General features: G+C 39.8%; 1 protein-coding gene across 1 annotated transcript; it reads right to left on the bottom strand.

Annotated features, from left to right (window-relative positions):
* Positions 1 to 3412: 3412 nt before the first annotated feature.
* Positions 3413 to 12028, bottom strand: EXOC1L (exocyst complex component 1 like). The gene is made up of 3 exons (XM_075499213.1): positions 11807 to 12028; positions 7860 to 7990; positions 3413 to 6001 (listed from the first exon to the last, which is right to left on the bottom strand). Exons 1-3 carry the CDS (start codon positions 11925 to 11927, stop codon positions 5738 to 5740), a joined length of 516 nt encoding a protein of 171 aa, XP_075355328.1. The 5' UTR covers positions 11928 to 12028; the 3' UTR covers positions 3413 to 5737.
* Between the last annotated feature and the right edge of the window lie 14544 nt (positions 12029 to 26572).

Raw genomic sequence — 26572 nt, 5'->3', positions numbered from 1 at the left:
CAAAGCGTTTGTAACAGAATAGCGAAATGCCATGGGAGGAATAAAATGGGTTGCACCAAAAGTAAAACCGATGTCATGTCAACTTGCATCTCATGTCTGTTCTCAGCTGACCTCATGGCAGAGCTACTAAGAAGTCTTACGTCTTTTAGGAGACAAGTGCATTCACAAAGGAAATGCAGGTATACCCGGGGCTGGAAGATACATACCATACATTACAATATGACGGTGTCTTAGAATTTCAAATGACAAAGAAGTGCATCTCCAACCACATGCTGTAATTCAGTTTGTCCACAGCATCAGGATTAATGTAACTTCTGTGAAAAGCGTTCAGATTTTGGCTTCACCCCTAAGCAGAAGCACCCTTAGTAACTGATGGTCTTTGATGCCGGTGCTAGTTCAGAGGGAACAGTTACTCTGTGACTAGTGATCATGAAATTTAGGATTTGGCATCTAACCATGAGAAATTATGTCCAAATCTGGCCGTAGCTACTTGTAGCCACTGCTGAATTCAGTGAGAACTGGAACTACCTTCCAGTTCAAACTTTGCTGTGATGGAGGTTTTCCACACGATCGATACACTTAACTCATTTTTAGCATTATTAATGTAAATTAATATAGTATTTCTTCAACGCATGCATGCAGTTAAAGAAAGGCTGAAAACATTACAGATTACTTGAACTGTATGATTTATTCACATTAATACATCAGTATGCCTTTAGGGTATGGCTGACAAAATGTATTAGCCAGGCCATGACCAATAAAGAACAACAGAAAACACCTTTTCCAAGTGATTGTTATAAATTGCCAAAATGTAGACTTTTAGCATGTAAAATAGTGATTTCATCATTCCTGCATCATTTTTCCATGTGACTGAAAGCATTAAACGTTACTGACCAATAGAGTCTTGCTGAATGTACTTCTATTTTCTGACTTACAAAACAACATGCTGTATACTTCTGTAATGTATCATTCATGAGGGCCAAGGTTAAAAGAGAAGTTACAGTTTGGTAATTTCTCAATTCAGCCACAAAATGTAACTGTCTCTGGCTAGATCTATAAAGACTGGGCACAGCAGCCATAACAGATTGGACAAGGTTTCATAAAGCTGCTGTTGTTGTTAGTCAAAACCCTTCTAGTTTCCTGTCTTTAGCTGTTAATTCTGCTAAAGGGCAAAAAAAACCCCAAAACGTAGTTTGTTAATGCTAAAATGTGGTTACACATGTTAAAACTGACATGAGATCATCTTCCAGGATGCACAGTGCCGTTCTCTCCCCTCCTATTTCAGCTTCCCACAGATGCTCTTTAGAAAGGGCCTTTCACCTTACAATACTGGCTTTAACTCATGACAAAATATTCTTAAATTACATATTACTAATTATGTAATACAATCCCCCGCTTCACTAGAAGAAGGTATATTTCTATGCCGAAAGTGACTGAAATTATTGGGGAATAGGTAGATGACAGGGAAAGTAGTACAGGCTTTCATTGGGAAGAGGTGGGTTACTCTGTGTATGACTCCAAAATACAAAGGAGAAGAAGAACAAGAAATAACCCAGAAGGCACAGTCCAGAACAGGCTCCCTGATCTGTTTCACTTCCAAAATTAGTATTAAAACTCTGCATTGATCTGTATTTGCTTAATTTAAGGTGCAGGAAAAGATTAGTTATCCATGAAAGATAAACGCACAGGAAAAGAGTCCTTCTGTTTTAAATATAAGGTCATGGGTCTTAGATGGAAAATTATCTTAAGTCCATGAACTCCAGCGGAACTTCACCAGTATATTTTTTGGTGATACGGACCTATCTTAACTGAATGATGATGTTAAATGCTTTTTATAGCACGGAGCTGCAGGAAACTGATGTCTTTTTTAAGTATAGAATAGGACAAATACGGTATTGATAAATGCTACATTCAAAATATTCTCAAATTCTTTTGTCATAGGTTTCCCCATATTATTAATTCTGATGTTGGTTAAAGAGTTTAAAAAAAATACACTTCGGAAAAAAACATCATCTGTCTTTTATGACAGCCTCTATTCTCTTTCTGCCTCTTAAACAAGTGAGCATGAACTTCTGTTTGCTCATTATCACTCTTTGTCATTTTCAGGCTGCCATATTTTTTCTTTTCTCTGGAACAGTTATGGCTGATTGTCCTGGTTTCGGCTGGGATAGAGTTAGTTTTCTTCCTAATAGCTGCTATAGTGCTGTGTTTTGGATTTAATAGGAGAATAATGTTGATAACACACTGATGTTTGGGTTGTTGCTAAGTAATGTTTACATTAGTCAAGGACTTTGTAGCTTCCCATGCTCTGCCAGGTGCACAAGAAGCTGGGAGGGGGCACAGCCAAACTGGCCAGCGGACTATTCCGTACCATATGATGTCATGCTCAGTATAGAAACTGGGGGGAGTTGGCCAGGGGGCAGCAATTGCTGCCTCGGGACCGGCTGGGCATCGGTCAGCAAGTGGTGGGCGGTTACACCACTTGCTTTTTTCCTTGGGTTTTGTTTCTCTCTCTCTCTCATTGTTTTTCTTTTCATTACTATTACTATTATTATTATTATTATTATACTATTTCAATTATTAAACTGTTCTTATCTCAACCCACAAGGTTTCTTACTTTTGCTTTTCAGATTCTCTCCCCCATCCCACCAGGGGGGAGGGCGAGCAAGCAGCTGCGTGGTGCTTAGTTGCTGACTGAAGCTAGACCACAACATTGATAACAATTCCTGTCTTCTGAAGGAAATCCACATTATATCCACAATCTCAAGTATTAATTCACTCCATCATTTAGTTGAAACCTTTTGTAAGAATGCTACAAATGCATTTGTGATGATCCTTTACTCCTGTAAGTTTCTTCCTATTCAGTTTTGGAGAAGTCTTCCAGGAGAAGCAGATGAATCCCCAGATATTGTATTTCAGACTAGATTCTGTATATCCAATGTCAGGAAATGTGATGTAGGAAACAATTCTGCATTAATTGAAGGATGGGCTATTTAGCCTGTCAGGTATCTTCCATTTATAATTTAGCATAGTCTCTATCTCCTGTGGTGCAGCTGTGCTATACTAACCGCAAAGTGACAGTCTCCCGCACCTCAGGACAAAGACTTTCCATAGTGCGTGTTTCCAAGTACCATGTGTCTTGGTACTTGACATCTTATAAAGAACTGCGTAAATGTCAGGAGTACCTAGATTAGGTCCGCAAAGGTCTTTTAAAATATTTTTCCTTTTGATAACAACTGAAATAATTTACATGGACAATGTCCCTTTTTCTCCTTTACTTTTGTGTAGTCTGATTGCTTAGTGAAGAATGTCTGAAATACTATGTTATCAGACAGAAGAAATGCCAAACAGATTTTAATTGCATATTATTCCACATAAAATGCAGGCTTATTTGTCTTCTAATAAAGTCAGTTTAATGTTTATACAGCACAAGAATAGAAAGATATAAACTACTGATGCAAGTCCATTAAATAGGGTTGAACATTATAGTAATTTTTAGCTTATCAGTTTCTAACACGATACAGACAATTATTGGTCAGGAATTCACTACACTTGTACTTTATTTCAAAAGAATGCTCTGAAGTGCTTATTATTAGAGGTTCTGTGTTTTTATTACAATTACAAGATGAATGACGGGAGCTTTTCCACCCAGAAAATATTTCCTTGTGCCTATTAAGCAAAGAATTTGTAAACATTACAGAAAACATTGTGACCTCTACAATTAATACACAGTCCAAACGAGACAATGTATCATAGATAACAGTAGTCTGAATTATACTTGCTACTGAAGATGGTTTTGTGGAACCTGGGTGTTGGGCAAGTACTTCTTGTAGCTATAGATCAAATGTTACGACACACATACTTGCACTGGATTATCCCAGAGACATTCTGCAAAGAACAACTGCATTTCATAAACAGTCACTATAAATACAGTCCTTCTCTCTAACAGTACTTAGCTGGCAAATGTAAGACTTAAGTCCTTACAAATTCCAGAAGATTTGTGTTACCCACATAAACTGCCTTCACAACTGTCAAGATATACATAAGTACTAAGATTTGAGTTAGAATTAATGTAATTTACAACATATGCCTAGAATAAATATATAGCTTCTGAAGATTAGCTAATCAAAGGTATGGCCTTTCCTATATACAAGCAATAGGATAGCATTTAAAAAGTAAAGTAGAAAGCTGTACATTTTATACAGTTTTTCAAATATATTCTCACTTATTTCATGTTACTTCAATTTTGAATCCAAAGTACATTTACACAAATGTTTTCAAAGATGGGAGTTCATGTGAAAGACAACAGTGAAGTACTAGTCACAGTACCCTTGCGCAACTATCCCATTTTACAGATGGCAGGTACGGAGAGAGGACATGAACCAGCTCGTGATTTCCTAGGAGCTATTTACATCAGTCAGCTTTAGTTATGTAGCTGGTTTAGTCCACAGCTAGTCTCCATGTACCCTCTTGGCTGCGAGAAGAGAAAGCAAATTTTCTCCTGCGGGACATTCTGACCAGAAGCTTCTCTGAATGACCTTTTTGGTTGGCATTTCTTTATCGATTATGGGACAAGCAGCCAGCTAGCTTAGCTGACTGGCACTGGGCAATATGACTGTGTTTCTTATTGTCAACATTGTTCCTCTTCAGCTCTTGCTCAATACAGCTTTAATTCATCCTCTGTTTCTACTGTAATATAATGCTGTCACAAGTCCAGCCGTTATTTTTTGTTATAGGTGAGATCTTCCAAACCACTCAGTAGACTCAACGCCACGTTAGATGTAACTCTGTACTAATACGCATTTAAGTAGTGCACTGAATATGCTAACACATCGCTAGAAACTGGTGAAAATTATTCTCATAATTATATGAATTTTGAAAAGTCTACCACTTGCCTACAAAGTAATTGTAGCCAACAACTGTTGTTTACATAGTATTTTGTTAACTCTTGGTCCAGAGGTAGAGAAGAGACATAAACAAACAATTTCTGTTCCCTAACGGGGCCTGTTCATATACATAAAGTGCAAGAAAGGAGATGTTAATGATATAAAAGAAAAAAGTTCCGAAAGGTCTGATAAATAAAGCAATTCTGCTTAAGAACGTTCATTTTCTGTTTCTAAGACAGTACCACAAATAATGGAAAGGCCAAAGGGAGTACTAGATGTTCTGAGGGAAAAATAATTATAACTGCATAGGTGAAAAGTTGGTGCCATGGTATGTGAATGCAAAACTCCGATTCATCAGGATGAGGGTTTGATTCTTGTGTTGATGTAGGTGTGATTTCTTTAATGGAGTTAAAATGGAAATGTGCATCATTCTCATACAGAACTCATTTGGTTGCTTTCTTTTTTCTACTTCCAGGATATAAAAATTAACTGTTAATGCTCTTAATGCTTTAAAAATATTTCCAGCTGTTAAGGAAAGATAATTTATACCTCCATGAACATATGAGCAAATGCTGACCTCTACTTACATAAGCAGTCACCACTGACCATGAGAATTACTGGTCCTGTCTTGAAAGTCTCATATATTTGTAAGTATTTGCCAGAGTGAGGCCCTCCTAATATATATAAATGAATGGTCAACTGTTTATGTAAAAAGTATGTTCCATTTTTTACTTATATGTAAAATTAAAAAGCAGATACTGCATATCACTTACTATCTTTTTGATCAGATGATTTAAGAAAAGCTGGTCAGTGAAAGTCAACCAGTCACCTTAATGGTAGAAAACGCATCTTTAGGACAAAGGACACAGGGAGAGACATAAAAGGTTGGAAGCATAGAAGCATATCCTCATAAGTACTAAGCAATCCCTGTTGTTGGATGACCAGATTGAATCGTCATTTAGGTAGGTCTCATCAAAGTTCACAATCTTCAAGTCCTTCTTAAGGTACATTTCATTCAGTTTGTTTAGCGTTCGAGCAAAGGTATATTTAGATGCACAACTATATGCTTCCAGATTGTAGACTTTGTGGAAGTGCATATCAAAATATGGATTATCCTAAAAAAAATGGAGAGAGAACGAAATTATTACACGCATTACAGATGTTAGAATGGCAATCTGTTGTTCTCTGGCCAGCTACCTTCAGGGCTTTTTCTATTTGATGGACTCCAAAGGACGTCGCATATTTCTGCTATTCATACTCAAGGGTCTTTTAAAACTTTACAAAGTAGCGGTTTATAATTAGCTGCTATTCTTTGCCATTAGGAGTTTTGCCTGAGTAAAACTTTCAGAGTTTGCCCAAGTGATACGCTGCACTTTATTGGGATTATACAGTCTTGTTTTGAAATGATCCAATTTGTCTTGTTGCCTAAAACACACTATATGAAAAGCACTTGCCTTGGACTATAACTATATATGCCTGTCAGAAGAAGAATATTGATTGCCCTTCCTGCCTAAATTGTAATTCTGTGCTTTCTGGCTCTTTGGCACAATTAATCCTAGCAGCAACTATGTTCTGTTAAATTCTGTGGATATGAATAACTATTAGGAATATTTATAGCAGTGTTAATCACCCTATAATTATGAGTTTGAGGTTCATTTAGGCTTTTCTTTAACCAAAAATGAGACAGATTTTGATCAGCCCAGTTGTGGAAGGCTGAATCATCTCTGAAGGATATTTTAGCACAGCACTTCAGAAAAAAGCTAAAGTAAATTCATGCAGGCAAGTGATAAGGAAATCTTCTGGCTGCCTTGGCTGGGAAAAGGACAGGAACATCTCCAGAAACAAGATAACTTGAAGAGGGGACGTAAAGTAGTATTAATTTTGGCTTTTTTTCCCCTCTGGCCTAAACTGCAAAGAGCTCACAGGGTGCAGGGGTACTCTGAACCTGAGCTCACCTCCTCTGTCTCCCAGGTTCCTAGTTTTAGACTGGAGGGTGATGTGCACAGGACAGAAGGAGAACAACCACAGTTTGTCATTTTCCTTGGAGCAAGGCTCTGAAACCTTTCTTGTGGGCTCTTGATTTCTCTTTCACTAGGATAATTTAATCTGAATTCTATTTTATGTTCATTTGAAAGCATTTTCAAAGGGAAAAAAAGTCACTTTTTCCTGGACTACATTTATTATGCATGGACGACTGTTAAAATGTCTTCTCATACCTGCAGTAAGATATTCTCCTGGGCATATTCTTCTAGCTTTTGTAAAATAGTATTTAATTCTACTTTTGGTGGTGTTCTGTATTGTACTACTCCTCATTTTACCCTTCTGAAGTTGTATCTGAGAGATTAGGACTTTTTTAGCAGCAAGTCAGCCAGATCTAGCCAAAGCTGTTTCATATTTACACACAAAAATACACAAATATTTAATTGACCCAAGTAATGTGAGATTAAGCTATGTGAAAGAGGCACAATTTTGTGAGCTGGTAAACCAAACAATGCACTTGCAAGACGTTGTCACACAGAGAACAGGTTCACACATTCAAATGGCAGGGTCACATTCTCCATAAAAATATTTAACGAAATTTTGTTTTCAAATACACATTAAAATCTATGGGATTAACTCCAGTTTACAGTGGGAGCTGCAGGTGGAGAACTTTTATTCCTAGTTATGATGAACAAATTAGAAAACATCCAGCTTGTTCCTCAGATCTCAACTGGAGAGATGAAGAAGATTACAACAAACAAGAAAATCTCTCCCTCCTCCCCCCCCAAGAGTGCAAATGTGATATGGACCCTCTCACATGCAATAAACCCTTGCCAAGGAATAAAATTCCTTGGAGGTTTGATTTATTTTGTTTTTTACATAACTTTCTTTTTCAGATAATGCATTTTAATTGCATTTTGATACTTGTATCCCAAATTGCAACACAGGAAAAGTATACTCTAATAGATGTATTTAATAATACATAACACTTACAGTATCTGCTTCTTTTCCATCAATCATCTCCAGATCTTTCAAAAACCACTTTTCAACTATTTCATATTTCTCCTCTCGATCCACTCGCAAGTGTTTAACCATACATATTTCTACTTCTTCACTTTTAGTCACTGCAAGAAAAAAATAGTTTAGATATGCGAGTACTTCCCAAAAGTTCCAATATAAAAGACTTAATCAAACTGTATTTTAGATAATAACATAAATGGTGATGGGCAGAGCTGTATAGAGCTCTACTGGACTTAAGTTTTATTTTGCCCGGGTAGTAGGAATAGCACCATGTTCTCAGGCTATTAAACCTGTCACCTTTTAGCAGATTTAGGATTTACCTTACCCGTCCTGTGAAAAGAGAATCTTGTCTTTGCAAAAGCCTTTCATCTGAATTCACTAGCAGCGCAATGAAAGCCTAATTCTGACACTGGATCTGTATGGATAATCCACTTATCCTGCTTACTTCAAGGGGGAATCTTTTGGGGTGCTGAAGTCAGAAAATTGCAAAACCACTACCAAGGCTCTGTATTTACAGGACTTATGCTATACTTGCCATTCTGTGGATGAAGTTCTCTTATGAAGCCATTACTTTTTTAAAACAAAACTCTTTATTTCCCTATAAAATATGTAAGTAGGCCACTTAAAAAAAATAACATCGAAAATATTTCTTAAAGCTTCAAGTTGCCCAGTGCTATCTTTGTAGAAATTACTATTTTCCAACTCAGGCAGGAAATGAGAGTAAAAAGAGCATGAAGACACTCCTTGCAATAACTGCTGTTATTAATTGATTACATTGAGTGCTGCGTAGGAGATTGGATTTCTGTAACACACAATAATGAGTGTGAAAAGCACCGGAGCCTGAACAATCTCCTGCACATCGAGCATGCTGGCTGCAGGGCAGGCCACCTCCCCAAGCCATCCGGTAGCCTAAGGTAAGGGTGAATTGTCACCTACATCTGGCAGGAGCATTTCGACATCATAGCACAAGGCTACAGATGCAGGAGCAAAATTCTTTTATTCCTAAATACTGCCTGAATTTTTGAAAACCCATTTTGAAACTTGACTAGTTTTATCTTATTCTTGTTAAAACGTCTCTTACGTCTCACCTGTTTATAAGAAAATGGTTATTAAATAAAGACAAACAAAGGAGATATGTTGGAGATATGCTTTCTTTCCATTGCAAAGAAAAACAGTGGAAAATGTATAAATTGATTATAATTTCTCTCAGCCTATAGCTTCCCTGCCTCGGAAATACAAATCACTGTTGCTTTTTTTTTCTGGTCCTATCAGTCATAGTTGCTCAATGGTTTTTAACCAAAGGACCACCACTGTGTTATCTTCTATGGAGAAGTTACAATGGTTTTCATTTGCAAGCAAATCTAGTAGGCTAATCTTAGAAAGTTCTCTTCATACTTTCAGTTTCTCCCATTTTGTTTGTTTGCTTGCTTGCTTGTGAGGGAATACGTTGTCTCCCTCAGAGTTAAAACAAAAGGAAACAAGCCCAACCCCAAAAGCCCCCAGTCCTGTCAGAAATACAAGGGGATGACCTAGTGGCCCCCACGTCCCACACACTGCCACTTCTCTACCCCTCATGCAGGAGCAGAAATCATATGACATAAGGACAGGGCACAGATGTGTTAGGAATAACGAAACCAGGAGCGTGTCCTGCCCAGTGGTGAAACTTGGGCAGACTATTTTCAATGAAAAAAAAAAATTATTTACTTTTCCTGCATTTTACACATTGCTTGTTCTTGCACTCAGTTAACAGAGTTAAAGAAAATTTATTTTTTTATGTAGAACATGAGCTCAGATCTACCATGTCATTCTATTAAACTCTAAAAGCTTTTCATGGGGAGGACACGGCTATGGTGATGCCTTCACAGAGCACAAACTCTTTCTTAAGGTCTTCCATGCACTGAACACCTTTTTCAGAGTTGCTGCTGCATACTACAGTGTTATCCCTACCGTTCTTCTCAGGCATACCAATACTGGGTTGTGAAAATCCCTGAATGCGGTTGCGTTTCAGCTTTACGTTCTTCCAGGGTTTACAAAGCATTTAGTGAAAGGATACTATTGCCTTCATGCAAGAACAGGGACTTGCTATTGTGAAAAGGAAGGGAAATTATGTTGAGCATATGGCACAAAAATAAGATTGTTCACTTATCCACACCAAGATTTTGTTGTAATATAGATTTCAAAAGGCATAGATTTCTACAGTTTTGCCTATAGTTTGACTGATTTTTTTTTTTTTTGTTATGGTAATTTGAAATCAACAGGAATACAGTGAGGTTGCATTGCAGGGATAAGATTTTAGAGAATGTGTTTTGCTCCTACAGAATCACAGCAGATTACAGTAGCTGCTGGCAGCCGGATGCTACCCATCCTTCAGAATCAGATTTCCACTCTACTCACCACTTACTTGACTGTGCCTGAATATATTAAGAGAGTTTAATATTGGATACTGGAGAGATCCCACTCTTAATTCTCTACATAAATTTTCCTTTATGTCTTCAGAGACTTCCAATCAGTTAATCTGATTAGAGGCTTTCTTTAATGGCTTGTTCTCCTCTACCTTAAAAAGAAATTTTTAGTAAAGATTTTAAAGGTGCATAATGTTATTTCTCCTCTTTGGATGTTTCATAACAGTGAACTGTTTAGACCTACCACATGCAACTAAACGTACTCCTACCGGATAGTTTTATAAACTATGAGTCAGGTTGGTATTTCTGTACCTTTAGAAGCTCTATGACATTCAGGAATCCATTTCTTAAAACTATCTTTACAGTTCTAAAATACAAAGCCTGTTCTACTAAAATTACATGAGTGCAGGGAACGTAGCTTGCTCAGTATTTCCAGTAATCTGTAACACAACTTAAGTATTCTCAAAACTTCAGATGTTTGGAAAGATAATGATCACAGAATACGGTTGACATCATCCCATATTCGATGTTAACCCAATCTATGTCTCAAGTACATAGATTATTTCTACCTTTTATATGTATTTTGAACCTGAAGAGGAAACAGACTGGAAGAAGCATTCATTTCAACCTAACTACTTATGGATGAGAGCATTTCTCTTTTTGTGTATCTTCCAGTGTTGTGAAATAACAAAACCAACCAAACAAGCTTTTCTGAAACCTTGTTCTAAAAACGTTATGAAACAGATACACTTGAAATAAAATTTAGTAAGTAGCCAGGTAATTAAGTTTCTCACTCACAGCAATCTTGTGTTACTCACGATTCGTGCTAATTACTGACTCAAATGCGTATTTATTTAAACCACAAGTCTAGTTTATTGTTCCCAAAGGAATTGGGACAATATGTAGGACATTAGAGCAAGACGAGGGATAGTGCAAAAGCTCTAAAAATTACAAATTATCCCTGCAGTGTTAATGTATGGTTATGCTTGCTTATGGAAAACCTAATTAGAACTGTAGTAAGGTCTTGCTCTCTTACAAGCAGATGAGGCTCTCACAGCCTTGCCGCGTCCTGACGCTTTCAGCAGCCGTGTCGAAGTGTCACGTTTCTCCGCCGCTATCAAAGCTCAAGCCCGTATGAGCCAGAAATCGGAGGAAACGCCGTTTCTGACGGCTGCTGGCAGCGCAGGGGCAGCGAGCTGGCTTTCGTGCCGCGCTGGGGAGCTGCTGGAGCTGCGGCCGGCGGGGCGGGCCCGGGGCTGCAGCCACCCCGCGCCGAGCCGCTCCCCGCTCCCCGCTCCCCGCTCCTCGCTCCTGCCCCTCTCCCCTCTCCCCGCTCCCCGCTCCCCGCTCCCGCCCCGCCACCGCTCCCTCGCACACCCCGGTACGCGCACCCTCGCATCCCCACGCACCCACCGCGCCGCCACCCCGGGCGCCCACGCCCACCTCCCCTCGCACACCCACTCGTGCACGCCAGGCGCTGGCCCAGGCGCCCACCCCGCCCGGCCGGCTGCCCCGTACCTGCGGCGCACAGGTAGCAGCGCTCGGCGCCCGAGCCCTCCACCTCGATGAACTCGTGCAGCCTCTGCCGCCGGGGCCCGAACAGCCTCTTCGCCAGGTCCTCCTTCACCAGCGAGGACATCGCCCCCCCCGCGGAGCCGCTCACCGGCGGGTACCGGCCCCCCGCGCCCCGCAGCCGCCGCGCCGCGCCGGGCACCGGCGGGGCACCGCGGCGGAGGCTGCCGCCCGGCCGCGCGGGGCCCCCGGCCGCGGGGGAGGCATCGCTAGCGGCGGCCCCCGGCGGGGTCCCGCTCCCCGCCGGCCAGCCCCCCCCTGCGCCGCCGGGGCCGGCCGCCGTTAAGGCTCCGGCCGCCGGCGCGGGAAGAGGCCGGGCCGCGGATCTCCCCGCCCCACGCGTGCCCGCCCTCCCTCCGTCCCTCTCTCTGCCGGCGGGGGCCCGGGGCCTCCTCCCCCGGCGGGACGCTCCCGTCGCCGAGGGCCGGTGCTGGCCCTGCTGCCCCGCCGGTGCCGGGAGCGCCCGGGGCCTGAGTGAGGTCCCGGCGGCCGTGGCGGGGCGAGATGCCGTCGGGGCGCCCGGCCGGGCTGCCTGCCTGCCGGAGGAGGAGAGGATGAGCCAGGAGACACGCAAGGCAGTGGCACTCAAGGCAGCTTGCCGAATAAAAGAGTTGTCAGTTCGTGGAGGGCCACGAAACTGATCCGAGGGCTGGAGCACCTCTCCTAGGAGGACAGGCTGAGAGAGTTGGGGTGGTTCAGCCTGGAGAAGAGAAGGCTGCGGGGAGACCTTATAGCAGCCTTCCAGTACTTAAAGGGGGACTATAGGAAAGACGGGGACAGACTTTTTAGCAAGGCCTGTTGTGACAGGACAAGGAGCAATGGTTTTAAACTAAGGGAGGGCAGATTTACACTGGATTTAAGAAAGAAATGCTTTACACTGAGGGTGGTGAGGCACTGGAACAGGTTGCCCAGAGAGGTGCTGGAGGCCCCATCCCTGGAAACATTCAAGGTCAGGTTGGACGGGGCTCTGAGCAACCTCATCTAGTTGAAGATGTCCCTGCTCATTGCAGGGGGGTTGGACTAGATGACCTGTAAAGGTCCCTTCCAACCCGAAGCATTCTATGATTCTATGATTCAATTGGTGCGATTCTTTTGATCAGTGGATAACAGAGTTAGTAGAAAACACTAATTCCTTATAAAAGCAATTACATAGCCTTGTGGCTGTTACTACTGTTCCTACGCTAATAGCCTTATGGCTATTTATTATGGAGTTAAGGGGAAAATTACCTTATGCCACTCCTTATAAACAGAGAGTGAACTCACCTCCATGCAACAGGAGTCCTCAGAGGGCAGGTGCAGCCTGGGGACCAGAGGAAACACATCCTCGGTATGTGTACATATGTGAGGGGCCTGATACATCAGGCATGAGTATTTGCAGAAATTCTGGTTGTTCCTGCCACTCTGCAGGTGTGCGGGTAAAGTTCCTGGGGGCAAGCGCTCTTCTCATTTCGGTAGCTGCAGTAGCCTGTGTTAGAGTTTTCCCTTTGGACTCATTCATGGCTGCTTATAGAAGTTGGATATGCTCTTCTAATTCTTATGTTCAAGCTTATTACATCTAAATACCTTACTGGGTTTTCATTCTTACAGTCTCAATGTAACTTAGAAAGGAATCTAACCTTACAATAAAACTGAGTGCTAAGGTGAAGATTTAGAAAGTGAGGTAAAAAATCTGAGGATTAAAAAAAAAAAAGTTTTTTGACAATATTATTAGAATAATTTAGTGCCATAGGTCTACATGGTGCTTTGCTGATGTGAAGCAAAATGGAATCAAGTCAAATGATGATGTAAAATTAGGGAGAATCATCCTCTGCTATAGATAGTAAGCATATTGGCTAGATGAATGGGAAAGGGATTGAAAAGAAACTTGAAGATTTTGATTTATTCTGCTTCCTTTAGGTCCCATGTCTTTGGAAACACAGTTGTGATTCTTGAATCTATAGATTCATTTTCATCCCTGCTTTGGGAGAGTAAAGTTACTCTAAGCTTCAGGTTTTGGATATATTTTATTAGTACAGGGCTTAAGGACAAATTTCATCTCTTACCTTTAAAGGCTTATTTTAGGAAAAGAGCACAATGCTCACTTCCAAACCGAGACCACTGCATGTCAGGAAAGTGCCTTGGTATGGAGACCTTGCCCTGGGTAGCTGAGGCTCAGGGATGCCCGGATGCCTGCCCGCAGGGCCCACGACCTTGACGACCTGGCCATGCCTTGAATATGGGAGTGATGTACAAAGTGGCTCGCAGTCCATGGTCCCTCCTCTTTTTCTGCCAGCCTTTGGCAGAAATGTCAAGGCCTTGCTGAGGCTCCTCGTGCCTCAGACTTCAGTTTGTCACCACCAGTGTTAATAGTGTCATGGTTGGAGGTTTCAGTGTTCATACTCGCTGCCAGAGTCCTCATTAGGACGCTGGTTCTGACTCAGCCAGTCCGCAGCTCATGTTGCATCTCAGATGCTTGAATATGGTTGTGCAGTTTTGAAGCAACAAATGTACAGACAAAAATACCCTCAGAAAAATACCTTCAGCTCTGGAAGAATTTTCCGTCAGTTTTTCCCTTGTGAACGAGTCAGCTGATACTGGAGAAGCTGCCCAGGTGGTGAGTGAAGCGTCACTGGCATCTTGGAAGTGATGGAGCTGGGACGATAGTGGTGTGGAGCTCTGGTCTTTCTTGACTTAGATTTTTATTTTTCATAGTTTGATCAAACTGTAAGTCATTCTGCCTCAGTTTTCACAAGAGTGTTTTGAGGTTTGAATATAATTTGATATCTTCATACTCTTAAACTTTTTGTCTTTTCTTGCATGTTAATATTGTGCCACCCTGCTCAGTAGTACATGGCTAGTAGAAATTTGTGCATTAACTGAGCTTTACATTGAAAGCCATGGCCGGGCTTTAGGTGGGGCTTTACGGCTGTGTAGCTGCTATCTGAGCAGTACTAACGAAGGTACAGCAGCTCCCCTACCTCCTACCTTCTTGTGTCCATGCCTACTTAGATTTCACCATATGGAAAGAGCATTGCCTGCATACTGACTTTAGCATCTGTTGTGCATGCTGAGTACGTGTGAGGCTCATGGCAAACACAATGATAAAAGCCTGTATATTATGTCCTGAACCATGTACTCTTAAAGCCCAGGCACAAATAAATTACAGTTTTTATATTTAGAAATCTTTTGGAAAAGGAGCAAAAGTTTTTGATGACATATATAATAATTTAAACATTTCTACCTGTTAGATACAGGTGTCCAAAAAAAGAAGACTGCTATATAGACTTTGGTAAAAGATTCCTCTAGATTTATTTCTGAGCTGTTGTGTATGCAGATAGTGCTCAGAAGATCCTGTGGTGTGATGTAACTGTTTACTTCATACCTCCTCTTAAATCAAATCATATTTCAAAAAGTATTACAGAGATTAAATTACTTCTGCAATATCCTTTAATGCATTCTCAAATGCTACATTAAACAACCACTCTGAGTCTATACGTGGAAAGGTACAATGGTGACTTTAATGTTGAATGTTTTAATAAGAAACAGAAAAATTCCTAATTCACTATTGCTCTTCATTCTTTTAATTCTTTATCCACCCATCCTCTGTTAGAACGTAGCAGGACAGTTTTGGTGCAGCTGGTGTCAGGACTACCTGTAGTGTTTTGGATAGTGCCCATAAATATGTTCTTTTTTTCATATCTACCCTACACTTCATAGTCTTTTCTCCATTCTTAGAATTGAGTGGGGAGAAATGACCATCCCATTTTGGAGCTGACTCACAAAATCATTTTCTTCCTCTCTATTTCTCTACTACTTTGCTGAGTTGGGTGGACTGGAAATAAGGCTTGGTAGGTTTTAGAATCTCCTTCCTCTACAATATGAATAAAGCTAATTTTTATGTCTCTTTGCTTGGTTGTCAGTATATTAAAGATTTTGAAGGATGATTCTTGCAGTAGGTAAAGAGCATCTGCAGTGCCTACCCAGAGCTTCTTGCTTACTTACAAGTTCTTCGGTCGTCTGTTTCCTTGCTCTGTTTCTGTTCTCCCTCTTGCTTTTCTTCCAATATTATACCTGTTCTTTCTTTTTTCTTTCTTCTTCTGCAACATATACCTCTTATGGACTTAGAGGCTCTTTTTAGATGGCTCATGCAAAAAAAATAGCACATATTTCATGTACAAAGCTAGAGTTTAGCTGGCAGCACGTAGGCACCGCTATGCATGTGTAAGCATGCTTTCACTGGAAAAGAAGCACACACAATCAAGGCTATGATAGGAAATCCTGGTGGTTTGCAATTTGAAGCTCTCCAGGTCACTCAAATTTAATCCCACTCAAACCTGCCGTTACGAGCTTCTCCTTTAATATTTCTTCTTGCTGGTATTATTATTGCTGAATGGAAAAAGAAACAGTTTTGTAGAAGCTGAGTGGATGTTTTGAGTGATGAGATTTCAGATCCACCTTAGCTGAAATACTGTAAACCCAAATCCTAACAGTTCATAACCGGAAGCCAACAGTTGGGCAGTAGCTTACCCAGCCAGCAAGGACACGCTAACCATGGTCTGGGACCAACTTCCCATTCTGGCATCCAACACCCTGGCCAGCTGTCCCTACCTCAGCTAAACCCACCCGTGAATGTGTCTCGTATAGACATAAACCAGAACAAATTAAACTCGCTCTTACTAGTGCCACAAACAAATTTAAATGCAACTTTAACTCGGATTTACCTGTAACTGTCCAGATCATAGGGGAATTACAGATGTTTGTGAAAGCTGTGCACCCTCTACCCCAGGCTCACAGTGGTCTACAAAGGAACCCTTTACAACATGAAGTAGTCACCAGGGGAGTCTCTTAGACCTTTCTGACAAATGTTAATTACTTCTGTTCCTTTTTGTGCCCTGTCTTTTCCCTGCAAACTTTTCCCATGTGCAAATACACTTTTCCTTACTGTACCCAGGACATTAACCTTAATAGATGTAGTAGCAGGTCCTAAAAGGATAAATCTCTCTAATCTTTATTGTTTCTCAGTCACACTGTTCTGGTAAAAATCAATTCACCAGCTTTAGAAACAATATTTATGATGGGTCCCTATACTCCTTTGGATCTACTAACGTGCATTAGTATATACATGTAACCGATTACCTCCAGCTTGATCCAAAACCCATTAAGTCAGTAACAAGTGTTCCTTTGATTTTGGTGGGCTTCAGAGTAGTCATTACTGGAACAGCAGAACAGTCACCATGTTTAGGTGGGCCTTCACTGTGTTTGCATGTGGCAGAAGCCCTCCAGAGGATATACATTTGCTCTCTCTCTCAAATTCCCAGCAAGAAGCACACCTTTACAAAGCAGCGTTCGCTGGAAGTATCTTTCCCATTGCTCCTTGACTGACAAAGTTAAGAAATAAAAAGAAGGAAGGAAAATTCAACATTCAGAATAATCTCTCAGAGCTGTGAAGGATCCCTGTAGGCTGAAAAACATAATTTACCATCTTCTTTAAATTAGGCTTTACTTTCCTCTAGCTGTTGTTTCTGTTTGAGGTTTCAGCCCGGCATTGTTTTCTCTGTTAACACTTAGTTTATTGTCTGTAAGTATTCTTCACTGCTTTAGGGCTCCAGAGCACTTTTTTAACACCACAGATGAGATTGTAGAGTATAAACTAGAAATCATGAAAAACAGTCTACAATGAGCTGGCTGTATAGAGAGGTTTCCAAAGCTGCCTTCAGAAAAGTAATTCTGAATGACCATCACCTGGCTTTCTCCCTCTTGTTACTAGTGATTTACTTTTCTCAGGTCTCTTTTCCCACTGACATTTATAGATGATCTGGCTCCTAGTTATGGCTAGTTACTCACATGTTTTTATAGCTATGCCAATAAAATTAGATCCCTGCGTAGTGAAGCATAAAACTATTTGCATTGTACTGAAAACTGTTTGAAGCAGCAGAGATAACAGTGTTTCAGGCAGAAGTGCTATTCAGTCAGGTATGGCTCGAGTCACTCAGTTTTAAAGTAGAAGCATAGAAATATATGCTGGAGAAGACATCAGTTGGTTAAAGTGTTTTTGTAGAACTACTTTTCTCCTGAATTCTTTTTGGGATCCCATTAAAAGAGTCCTCTGCCAGCCTCAGGATATATGGATGCTCAAACAGAGGATGACTCAAGATCTCATCAGTTCTGGTAAAGAACACGAAAACCCCAATATGATTGGTTTCTCTAATGGTATGATGTAATTACTCGGTGTTAAAAAGTAGTACTGCTCTCTTTTCTTGGAATAAATGAGATTAAAGAATTTATTTGAGATTTTATTTAACTGAAGCTCGAATTTGTCAAGTTTATACTGAGCACTATGGTTTATCATCCTCAAAATATAATCATGACCGTCATTTGGATAAATGATGCCACACCATGCCAACATCCCATCCAAAGCTTTCCTTTCAACAGAAAACGCATACTCGTTCTTCATAGAATAGTAACCAGATGCTGTTTTATGGATTAAATTGGGAAGCATATTTTGAAACATAACACATAAGTAGTAAATATCCAATTCATCTATGAAGAATTTACATGTGTTGAATTTTACACATATATGAGCTAAAAATTAGGGCCTTAAGTAAGTTAACTTATATGATAAGAGTGTAGGTTCCTGTTCAGCAAAGCACATAATAATGCATTGATGAATTGGAGCCATATTTAATTAACAGCATAAAATCCTGGCATGGTGGATTCAGCACTTTGTTATTCTAATATAGCCCATTCAATGTCATACAGTTTTCTTTGTGGAGGTAAAACCCTAAAGACAGTAGTAAAGTGAAAAAAAGTTTTTAAAAAAATCCTGTAACTTTCTAAGCATACAAATAACAATCTTCTGACAGCTGGAAGCTTTTGAAAGCTTAGCTCAGGATTTTGACAGCTGTGTTTAAAAGAGTAACTCTGGGTGATGTGTTTTATAAAAATACAGGGAAGAAAGCACAGTAGAGAGTTACATTGACCAAGAAGTCAAGAAGTATGTTGATAAATATATTTGAAGTAAATTAGGTTGTGATGCCAACCAAACTGCCCCTTTATGTTCTCATTTGCTTGTAAATTTTCTGAATAGACCCAGTTTTTCTTGAAGAGTTACCCGGAGCAACTTTAACAGATATTCTGTCAAAAGCCTCTTCATACTTTTTAATAATGATTTTCATCTCTACCTCTGTAGTCTCTAGTAATAAATTTCATTTGTCTTGGCACAAGAACCATTCTCTTCGCTCATGAAAATTGAACATTATTATTAATGTAGATAGTCAATTACTTCAGATTAATGTGGATTTATATTTAAAATCAATACATCAATGTGATGCAAAGCACTCTTAAAACACTATAAACTTCTGCTGGATATCTAATCCATTTTTAAAAAATTCATAAAGAGTCGGGAATCTATACAACTACATAATTTGTATAGGTATTGTCTTTAGGGGACGAGCACATAGTTGACAGTTGTGTGGCTTAAAATACATTTTATTCTATATAGTTCTTCATAAGTTCTTACTCTGTCAGTTATTCAAAAAGGTTAACGTCAAATACATTTAGAGAGGAAATAAAATACAAAAATGTTGAGAGTGAATTTAATTCATTATGGGAAAAAGCTAGTATGGGAATGGTGGACACATCTCCAAATGCTTTCAAAGGTGGCTGGCATTGTCAAAGAGTAACTTCAGTCAATTATAAAGTACAGGGTTCAGTATAAGGGTAATTAACTAAAATGTAATGACCCAGCATTTCCAGATTATGTGATCTGATCTTAAACTAGTTTCTAGCTTCCTCTTCATGGAGCCAGAAGGATTGGTTGCAATGAAGGCAAATGGCAGTTCTGCATTGTCCAGTTTAGTTGGAGTCCTGGACAGGGCAGAAACTACTCGAAACTGAAGCTACTCACGAGACTAGCAGGTCATTCGCCTTTCTCAAGGCAGGATCAACCCAATCTAGCTCATTTGTCTGGCCTGCTCCTAATCAGAGCCACAACTTGTGTAATGGTCATAGTCTCATATCTTGCATACCAAACTGCAGCACTTAAAGAACTCTAATACCCCCCTCTTTGCCTTACCCACCTGACATCTTTAGGGCTCTCTGGGTGCATAAAATGAGCGTGATTTGGTGCAGGGCATTTGAAAAAGAGAGTAGGTGTCCAGGGCAGACTTCTGCTTTTTTGACTTGGGAACTCCTTAACATTTGGTGATGAAAGCTTGGATTCATTATGTTTTTTTCTTGGTTTTTATTCAATTCTTACATTTCACCCCGTAAATGAAAAAAAAAATTACATATTAGGGTAAGTTCAACAAAAGAGAACTACAGGGTGCTTCATCTTTTTTCTTGTCTGAATTTTGAGTTAGAACTACAGAATATTGCACAAAGATGGGAAAAGTGTGGGTCAACCTCTTTTTGTCTCTGCCAGGCCTCAGTTCATAACCTGGATTACACTTGCATCACCTGTTCCCCATTGCCTTCTCATGGTGGTGAAGGATCTTGACTGTCTGAGCAATGCTTTTCAGCCAGCTAATGTTACTTACACATATGGTTAGCATTTTCCTATAATTATATTTCATAGTCTCCCTTTCTCTCCTTCTGTAGACGGACGTTTAATACATTCATTGTTTTCCTTCCCATTAACATCTTGGTAAAGAACTGGATGAAGACATAGAAAGATCCTTGCCCCATGGAAGTGTAGACTGGGACCCTGCACTTGGTTTGGCATTGCTGATCTCTACCGATGAGTGGACACTGCTGGTGGCACTAACCCAAATCAGTCAAGAAAGCGCTGATAGCCTGGGACTGTGTAATCAGAAAATCACGAGTCCTGTCCATCGGAAGGTCTATTCTACCTGCAGAATTTACTGTGTGGAAGAAGATATATCTATAAAATCATTATTAAGGGAGACATTCTTTTCTCCAAATGTAATTTATACTGCTGTTGGAAAAGTTGCTGCAATCAGTGAGATACAGAACTTCAGAGAGACCTGCTCTTCAGAAACACACCAAAGAGCTACAGCCACAGCTCTGAATTTTTTGGCAAAGACTTTTGAATCCTTTTTTTGCTAAGAGACGTCCTAAAAGAAACCCAGAACAGCTAGTTTCATCTAGCATTGACGTGGAAGTTGTTAATTATGCTGTAATTACTTTGCTTCCATTGAAACAAGTATAGCTGTATTAATTAAAATTAGAAAATACTCACAGACAAGGCCTTCTTTTCTGTAAGAAGCCTGAAATTGCAATTTGGTCATTAAATAATCACCTCAGTTCTCTAGTCTTTATTTCAAGTGTATTCAAGTTATTCTAGATGAATGCAGACTTGTTGGCCTTATTAGCTCGAACAACTGGGTCAGGTTTTCTAGCTTTTTTCTCTAGCGTGCGCAAATCTCATTCGTTGTTGTATGTTAACTTATTCAAAGTCAGATCTTTAATATTGTTACTGATGTCCCTCTGGTTTGTTGTCTAAAGCTGATCGTGCAGAATAACACCTGCAAAATCCTTTTTGTGTTGCAGACTTTTAATGTTTGGTGCACTCAAATGCTCCGCGTTCAGCTACTGGAGAATGAGAGCCTGAAAGGTTTCTCTGCTTTTCCACTCACTTATTTATACACTAAATCCTGGAATAAGCATAGGCTTATTTTGATTACACTGGCAGCAGAAAATTCAGGTGCTGTACTGCTATGGGGCAATGACACCTCTACTTCTACCATAAGCAGTATATGCTGCAAGTGAGGTAGATGGATTTATGCTAAAATCTTTACCAAACACTAATTTACATGGACTTCTTGAATTAGTTGTTATCTACATGAAATTTTAGAGAAAATTATTATAGGTCTTTGAAGTTGAAAATATGCTGTGCAAAAGTGACACAGCAAAATATTATATGAAAATTGTAAATAAATGGCTAATATTTTATTGTATAAAAAGCAATGATTGAATCATGAGGCAATAGTGTGAAGTCTACACACTGTGACCATGTGAATGATTGATACAGAAGCCTGGCAAAACTTACATCCACACTGCATTTAAACATATAAATACAATTTTTCTGCTACTTTGCCTCTTGGGACTCAAAACTGTTGAAATTTGTCACCTTTAAAAATGTTTTCACCAAAGGATAACTGAATAAAAAGAGCAAACAGTATCTTTCATTCCAGCACAGTACTTTATGATTTTTGCAGTCTTGAACAGACAGAAGCAGTCTTCATGAAAAAAAAGCATTGCTTACATTGGTCATAAAGTATAAAATAACCACAAATTTGTCATTTTGATGAGAAGGTTCATTCAATTTCACTATTTAGTCAATCCAAGCTAGAGACAGTAAATTTTTTAAAATTTTTTGGTGTGTTTTTTCAATAGTCTGGAAACAATACTGAATAAAAGTAACAAATATATATTCCCCCCCACACACATAATGATTTAAACATAATGCGACAGGATAGTGAAGTTTCAGTGTCTGCCAAACATAAAAACATTTCAGAATTCAGCTGTTCTGTTGAACTAATTAAATAATTAATTAATTCTGGAACTAATTAAACTTGGTTTCCAAAGAGCTTCTGCCTGGGGGCTGGTTGATTTTGTAGCAGTTGCACTATGGGTGTGTGGGAGCTATTCCCTGCTTAGATGCCAGACCAAGCTGGTGGGAGCTGCTGTGAATGTCCTAACCACAGGAAAAGTTTTGTTCGTAATTAATGTCTTATTGGACACCAGAGAATCCACATCACCTCAGTTTCAGTTTCTTCTGGAGTGGGTGCTCTGGTAGAGCATGGACTCCAGCTGAAGCACTTACTGGTCTGCGTGCATTCTCTCTTATGTAGATTTTCCAATGTCTATCAATAATATTAACCAAGAGATGGAAAAATTGGGTATGCGGCGATAGTGATTGCACACATTTGCATGGGTGCATTTTGTACAATTGCAGATGCTGTGTTTTCTAGGCTAGAATGTTGCAGATGATTATGATGGTTTAAATTATAAATGTACATTTTAAATAATGTACACATAGCAACGTGTGCCACCGTTTCCTTAGTGTATACTATTTTTTCATTGCTTTGCTTTGCTGTGCTCCCCTCCAGCTGCTTACCCTTGAAGCATATAAATAATCTCATTGGATTAACTGTTCTCATATTTAAAACATATTTAAATGGAGATTTCCTCTGCTTCTCAGTATCCTGCCTTGAATCTGGTGCGGAGTATCAGTATGGAAGGAATCAAAGCTGGACCCATGTAGAGTGGTCTTTCCTAAACTCAGCTGGCTCCTGGCAATCAATGTCTTAGGGACTTTCTAAGCCTGAGGTTGTGTTCAGTCCATTATGGTTAGTAGCCATCAGTAGACCTGTCTTCTATGAAACTATCTAATTTCATATTTAAATGAGTTATACTTTTGTCCTCCTTAGCATCCTGTGGCAGTGAGTTCCGTAATTCAATTGATATGTTGGATGAAAAAGTATTCTCTTTTGTTCATTTTAAACCTTCTATCTGATAATATTTTGGGCATCTCCTCGTCCTTGTGTTGTAAGAAATAGTGAATAGCTATTTTCTATTTCCAAACTGTTTGTGTAATTTTATAGGCTTTTATCATATCTTCTCCCTTAATCATTTAATTTGTAAACTGAAAGACCCTAACCTGTTTAGCCTCTCCTTATGTCTATGATCAGTCTTGCTACATTTGCCTCCGTTTTTCTTCTTGTTTTACCATATACTTTTGGAGAGGATCTCTCAGCTGAATGTAGCAGCTCATCAAAAAGCCACCTATTTGTCGCTCACTGTCAGCTCTAGATTTGACCAACCTGAAAATTTTTGTATTCTCGATACATTTTGTTACCTCATTATTTGCTCCCTTTTCTCCAGTTCGCTTGTCCATATATTGGACAATTTAGGTTCCAATGCACATCCCTGAAGGACCTGAAGTAACTGTTTTCACTGTGAAAACTAACGATTTGTTTCTGCCTTTTGTTTCCTCTCTTTTCCCTACTCATGGGCCCATGGGAGGAGTTTCTTTTTTTACCCCATGGCAGCCTTAGGTAGGTCAGTTTTTCTGTTCCTAGTTCCCTTTCAGAGACTTTGGTGAGGGCTTGTCGAAATCTCTAGGAAAACCTGTGTGTACTCCATCAGCTGGACAACCTGTCAACGTGATTGTTGACCCTTTCAGACACTAACACGTACAACCACGAGTTATCTCTGCAAAGCATATGGTTTCTTCCCTAATAGGTTGTTTCACCTGTGTTACTTCTTGTCCTGTTAAGTATTACAATTCCTACCAATTTTCATGGTATGCAATGTCAGGCACAGAATGTTGTCAGGGTGTTGTCTACTCGAGGAGACTTATTCTTCATTTTACCCATTCGGTCCTCAATTTTGTTGCAATCTGCCTATGCGTGTTGACCCTACATATATGTACAGCCTCCTCCACTTACAGGGGGTTTGGCCAGATGTAGTGATCTGCCTGGACTGATCACAACACATGCTTTCTGCCTTTTCCTATATTCTTGAAGCAGCAGTAAGAAAATACATCAGACCAGAAAGCTCAACACCTTTCAGACCTGGACTCTGTAGTGGACCAAGCAGGTAGCAAATTAGCTACTGTACGAAGCTGAAACTCAAAACAGAAGGTTGTAGCTGCTGGCTGAGTTTTTATTTGTATGGTAGAAGGCATTCAAATAAAATTATTTCCTGTTAAGTATTTCTCAATCTGTACATTATTGTATTTTATACAGAATCTGTTGTATAGATTAAGATGTACTTCAGTACTTTTTCTGAAGATAAATAAATTAATATGTCAGATGTTCTCCAAGGCTACTGTAGAAACTTTTATAATTAAAATATGTTAAGTGCCCGTGGGGAAGGTGGGGTACAATCCACATAATTACAGAGACCAATATTTGCATATTCCATTTGTTTCAGAACAAAGATTCTGGAAAGCTTAAGTATTTACTGAATAGTTGCTTGGAGCAAAGAAGTCAGCAAGACTGCAGGCAGGTAAGCAAAATAGATTTCTGCTGATAAATAATTAATCCAGTAATACTGGTGCCCCATATACATAACCATTGCATTTATGCAAATATCTTTTAGAAGGAGAAAGAGCATTTGCTTGGAGTGTGCAACATTATTGATGGTTCTGACATTTTAGACTATTTCACTTGAAGCTGTCATTCCTGCCTTGAATATAAGAGTGCTAATCTAGCTGGTATCAGTTTCCCGATCTTGAGGGACCTGCACTTGGCAGTCTTTGCTGTGGTATCGAACACTGGCAATGTGTATACTCTAGGGAAACCTAGCCCTTCAGTACATATTATTAGGCATAAATACTACAGTACTAAAATATGCTGGTACATTGAGAGAACTGTGACTATTTCTCATATTGAAGCAGCAATTTGGGTTGAGTCTTTGCTGTTATTTTACTGGGGAAAACATTCTGCAGAGGGGAAAGAAAGAACAAGGGTGAAATGAGATAATTAAGGATGCATGAAAACAGTTCTTTGATACCAGGGCAATGAATATTCAAGGCGGAATATTTATTTCTGAATAAACGAGGTTTTTTTAGACTTTCGAACTAGTTCAGAGACAATCTTTATAGGGTTATTGAGTTTTTTCTCACAATTAAGCAGGACAAGAAGGACGCAGAGGGACAAGATGTTTTTCTGCACTTTAAGTTTTAATATCCTTAAGTAAATAGAGTAATCCTCTTATATACAATAATGAGTGAAGAAATTTAGATTCTGGTTTTTTCAGTCGATACAAAATAAACAGGCTTTTTAGAGTTAATAGGTTTTTGTTTAGCTACACTAACAGGATAACCCTTTTCTCTAAGTACGAGGCTTGGTCTATAGCATTTGGCAAATATTGACAAATTTTGCCTCTTTTAAGAGACTGCAGCATCGGCTGTCTCATTCATTGGGAAGGTGACTGATAAACTAGATATCACTTCCGTAATGCTGCCAGTTTAAAGTTTTTGCAAGCCATTTTTTGTCAGTTCACGGAATTGACAGTATAATCCCTGTTCTATTCTGCTGAATGTTTCTTAATTTGGCAAATGTGTTAATGAAGCGAAGTCTCATGGCTCACACTGATGAGGTAATTTCCAGTTCAGCTCTTGGAGTGTTAGTGGTAGGCTGCTCTTTGGACCCACAAACACTCTTCTGAACTCTTTACAGTCAGTTTCTGTCACTCATAACCTGTACTGTCAAATGTCTTCATTCCCATAGTAGCAGCCCCGCCAGTTTCTTCTTCAGACCTTGGAAAGGCTGAGCCTTACTCCAGTTTCTTCTTCCAAGAGGCAGACATGGCTGGCATCATCTCTTGTTCCTCTACTTAGCTACCATGAAGGTTACAACCCTCTCCCTTCTCTTTTTATTGGAAGGTGGTAGGATGGGATAGTCCTGCGGGCACTTCGATGAGGGATAGCATTTGTAGGCCAAATGGCAATGAAGTGGGCATGGCAGCAACTGGTACAACTTGTTCGCCTGTCCTCTTTCACTGCAGATGTGAGAAGAGCCCTCCCATGGGGCCCTGAATCACAGACAGTCAATAATTTCACTGGAAGACCTAGAGGAATAGAACATATAGGGAGTAGTATGCATCCTATTCAAGGAAGGTGAAGGAATATGTGGCAAAAGAGACTTTCAAGCAAGGAGAATGGTTTACTCCTTTATGCAATGGCTGATCTAACAAGAAAAAATAAAACATGTGGAATGACAGAACTAGCCAAACCTAAGTAACACTAACTTTGCAATGGAA

The sequence above is a fragment of the Mycteria americana genome, chromosome 4 (assembly GCF_035582795.1).
Source record: "Mycteria americana isolate JAX WOST 10 ecotype Jacksonville Zoo and Gardens chromosome 4, USCA_MyAme_1.0, whole genome shotgun sequence".
Taxonomy (NCBI): Eukaryota; Metazoa; Chordata; class Aves; order Ciconiiformes; family Ciconiidae; genus Mycteria; species Mycteria americana.
Note: the sequence above shows the minus strand (reverse complement) of the source record. Positions and strands in the feature narration are given on the sequence as shown.

Coding starts and splice junctions, on each gene's coding strand:
- EXOC1L (XM_075499213.1), bottom strand. CDS start 11,927: ATGTCCTCGCTGGTGAAGGAGGACCTGGCGAAGAGGCTGTTCGGGCCC. Junction 7,991..11,806: donor CTGCTACCTGTGCGCCGCAG/GTACGGGGCAGC, acceptor TTTTTCTTGCAG/TGACTAAAAGTGAAGAAGTA. Junction 6,002..7,859: donor ATGGAAAAGAAGCAGATACT/GTAAGTGTTATG, acceptor CATTTTTTTTAG/GATAATCCATATTTTGATAT.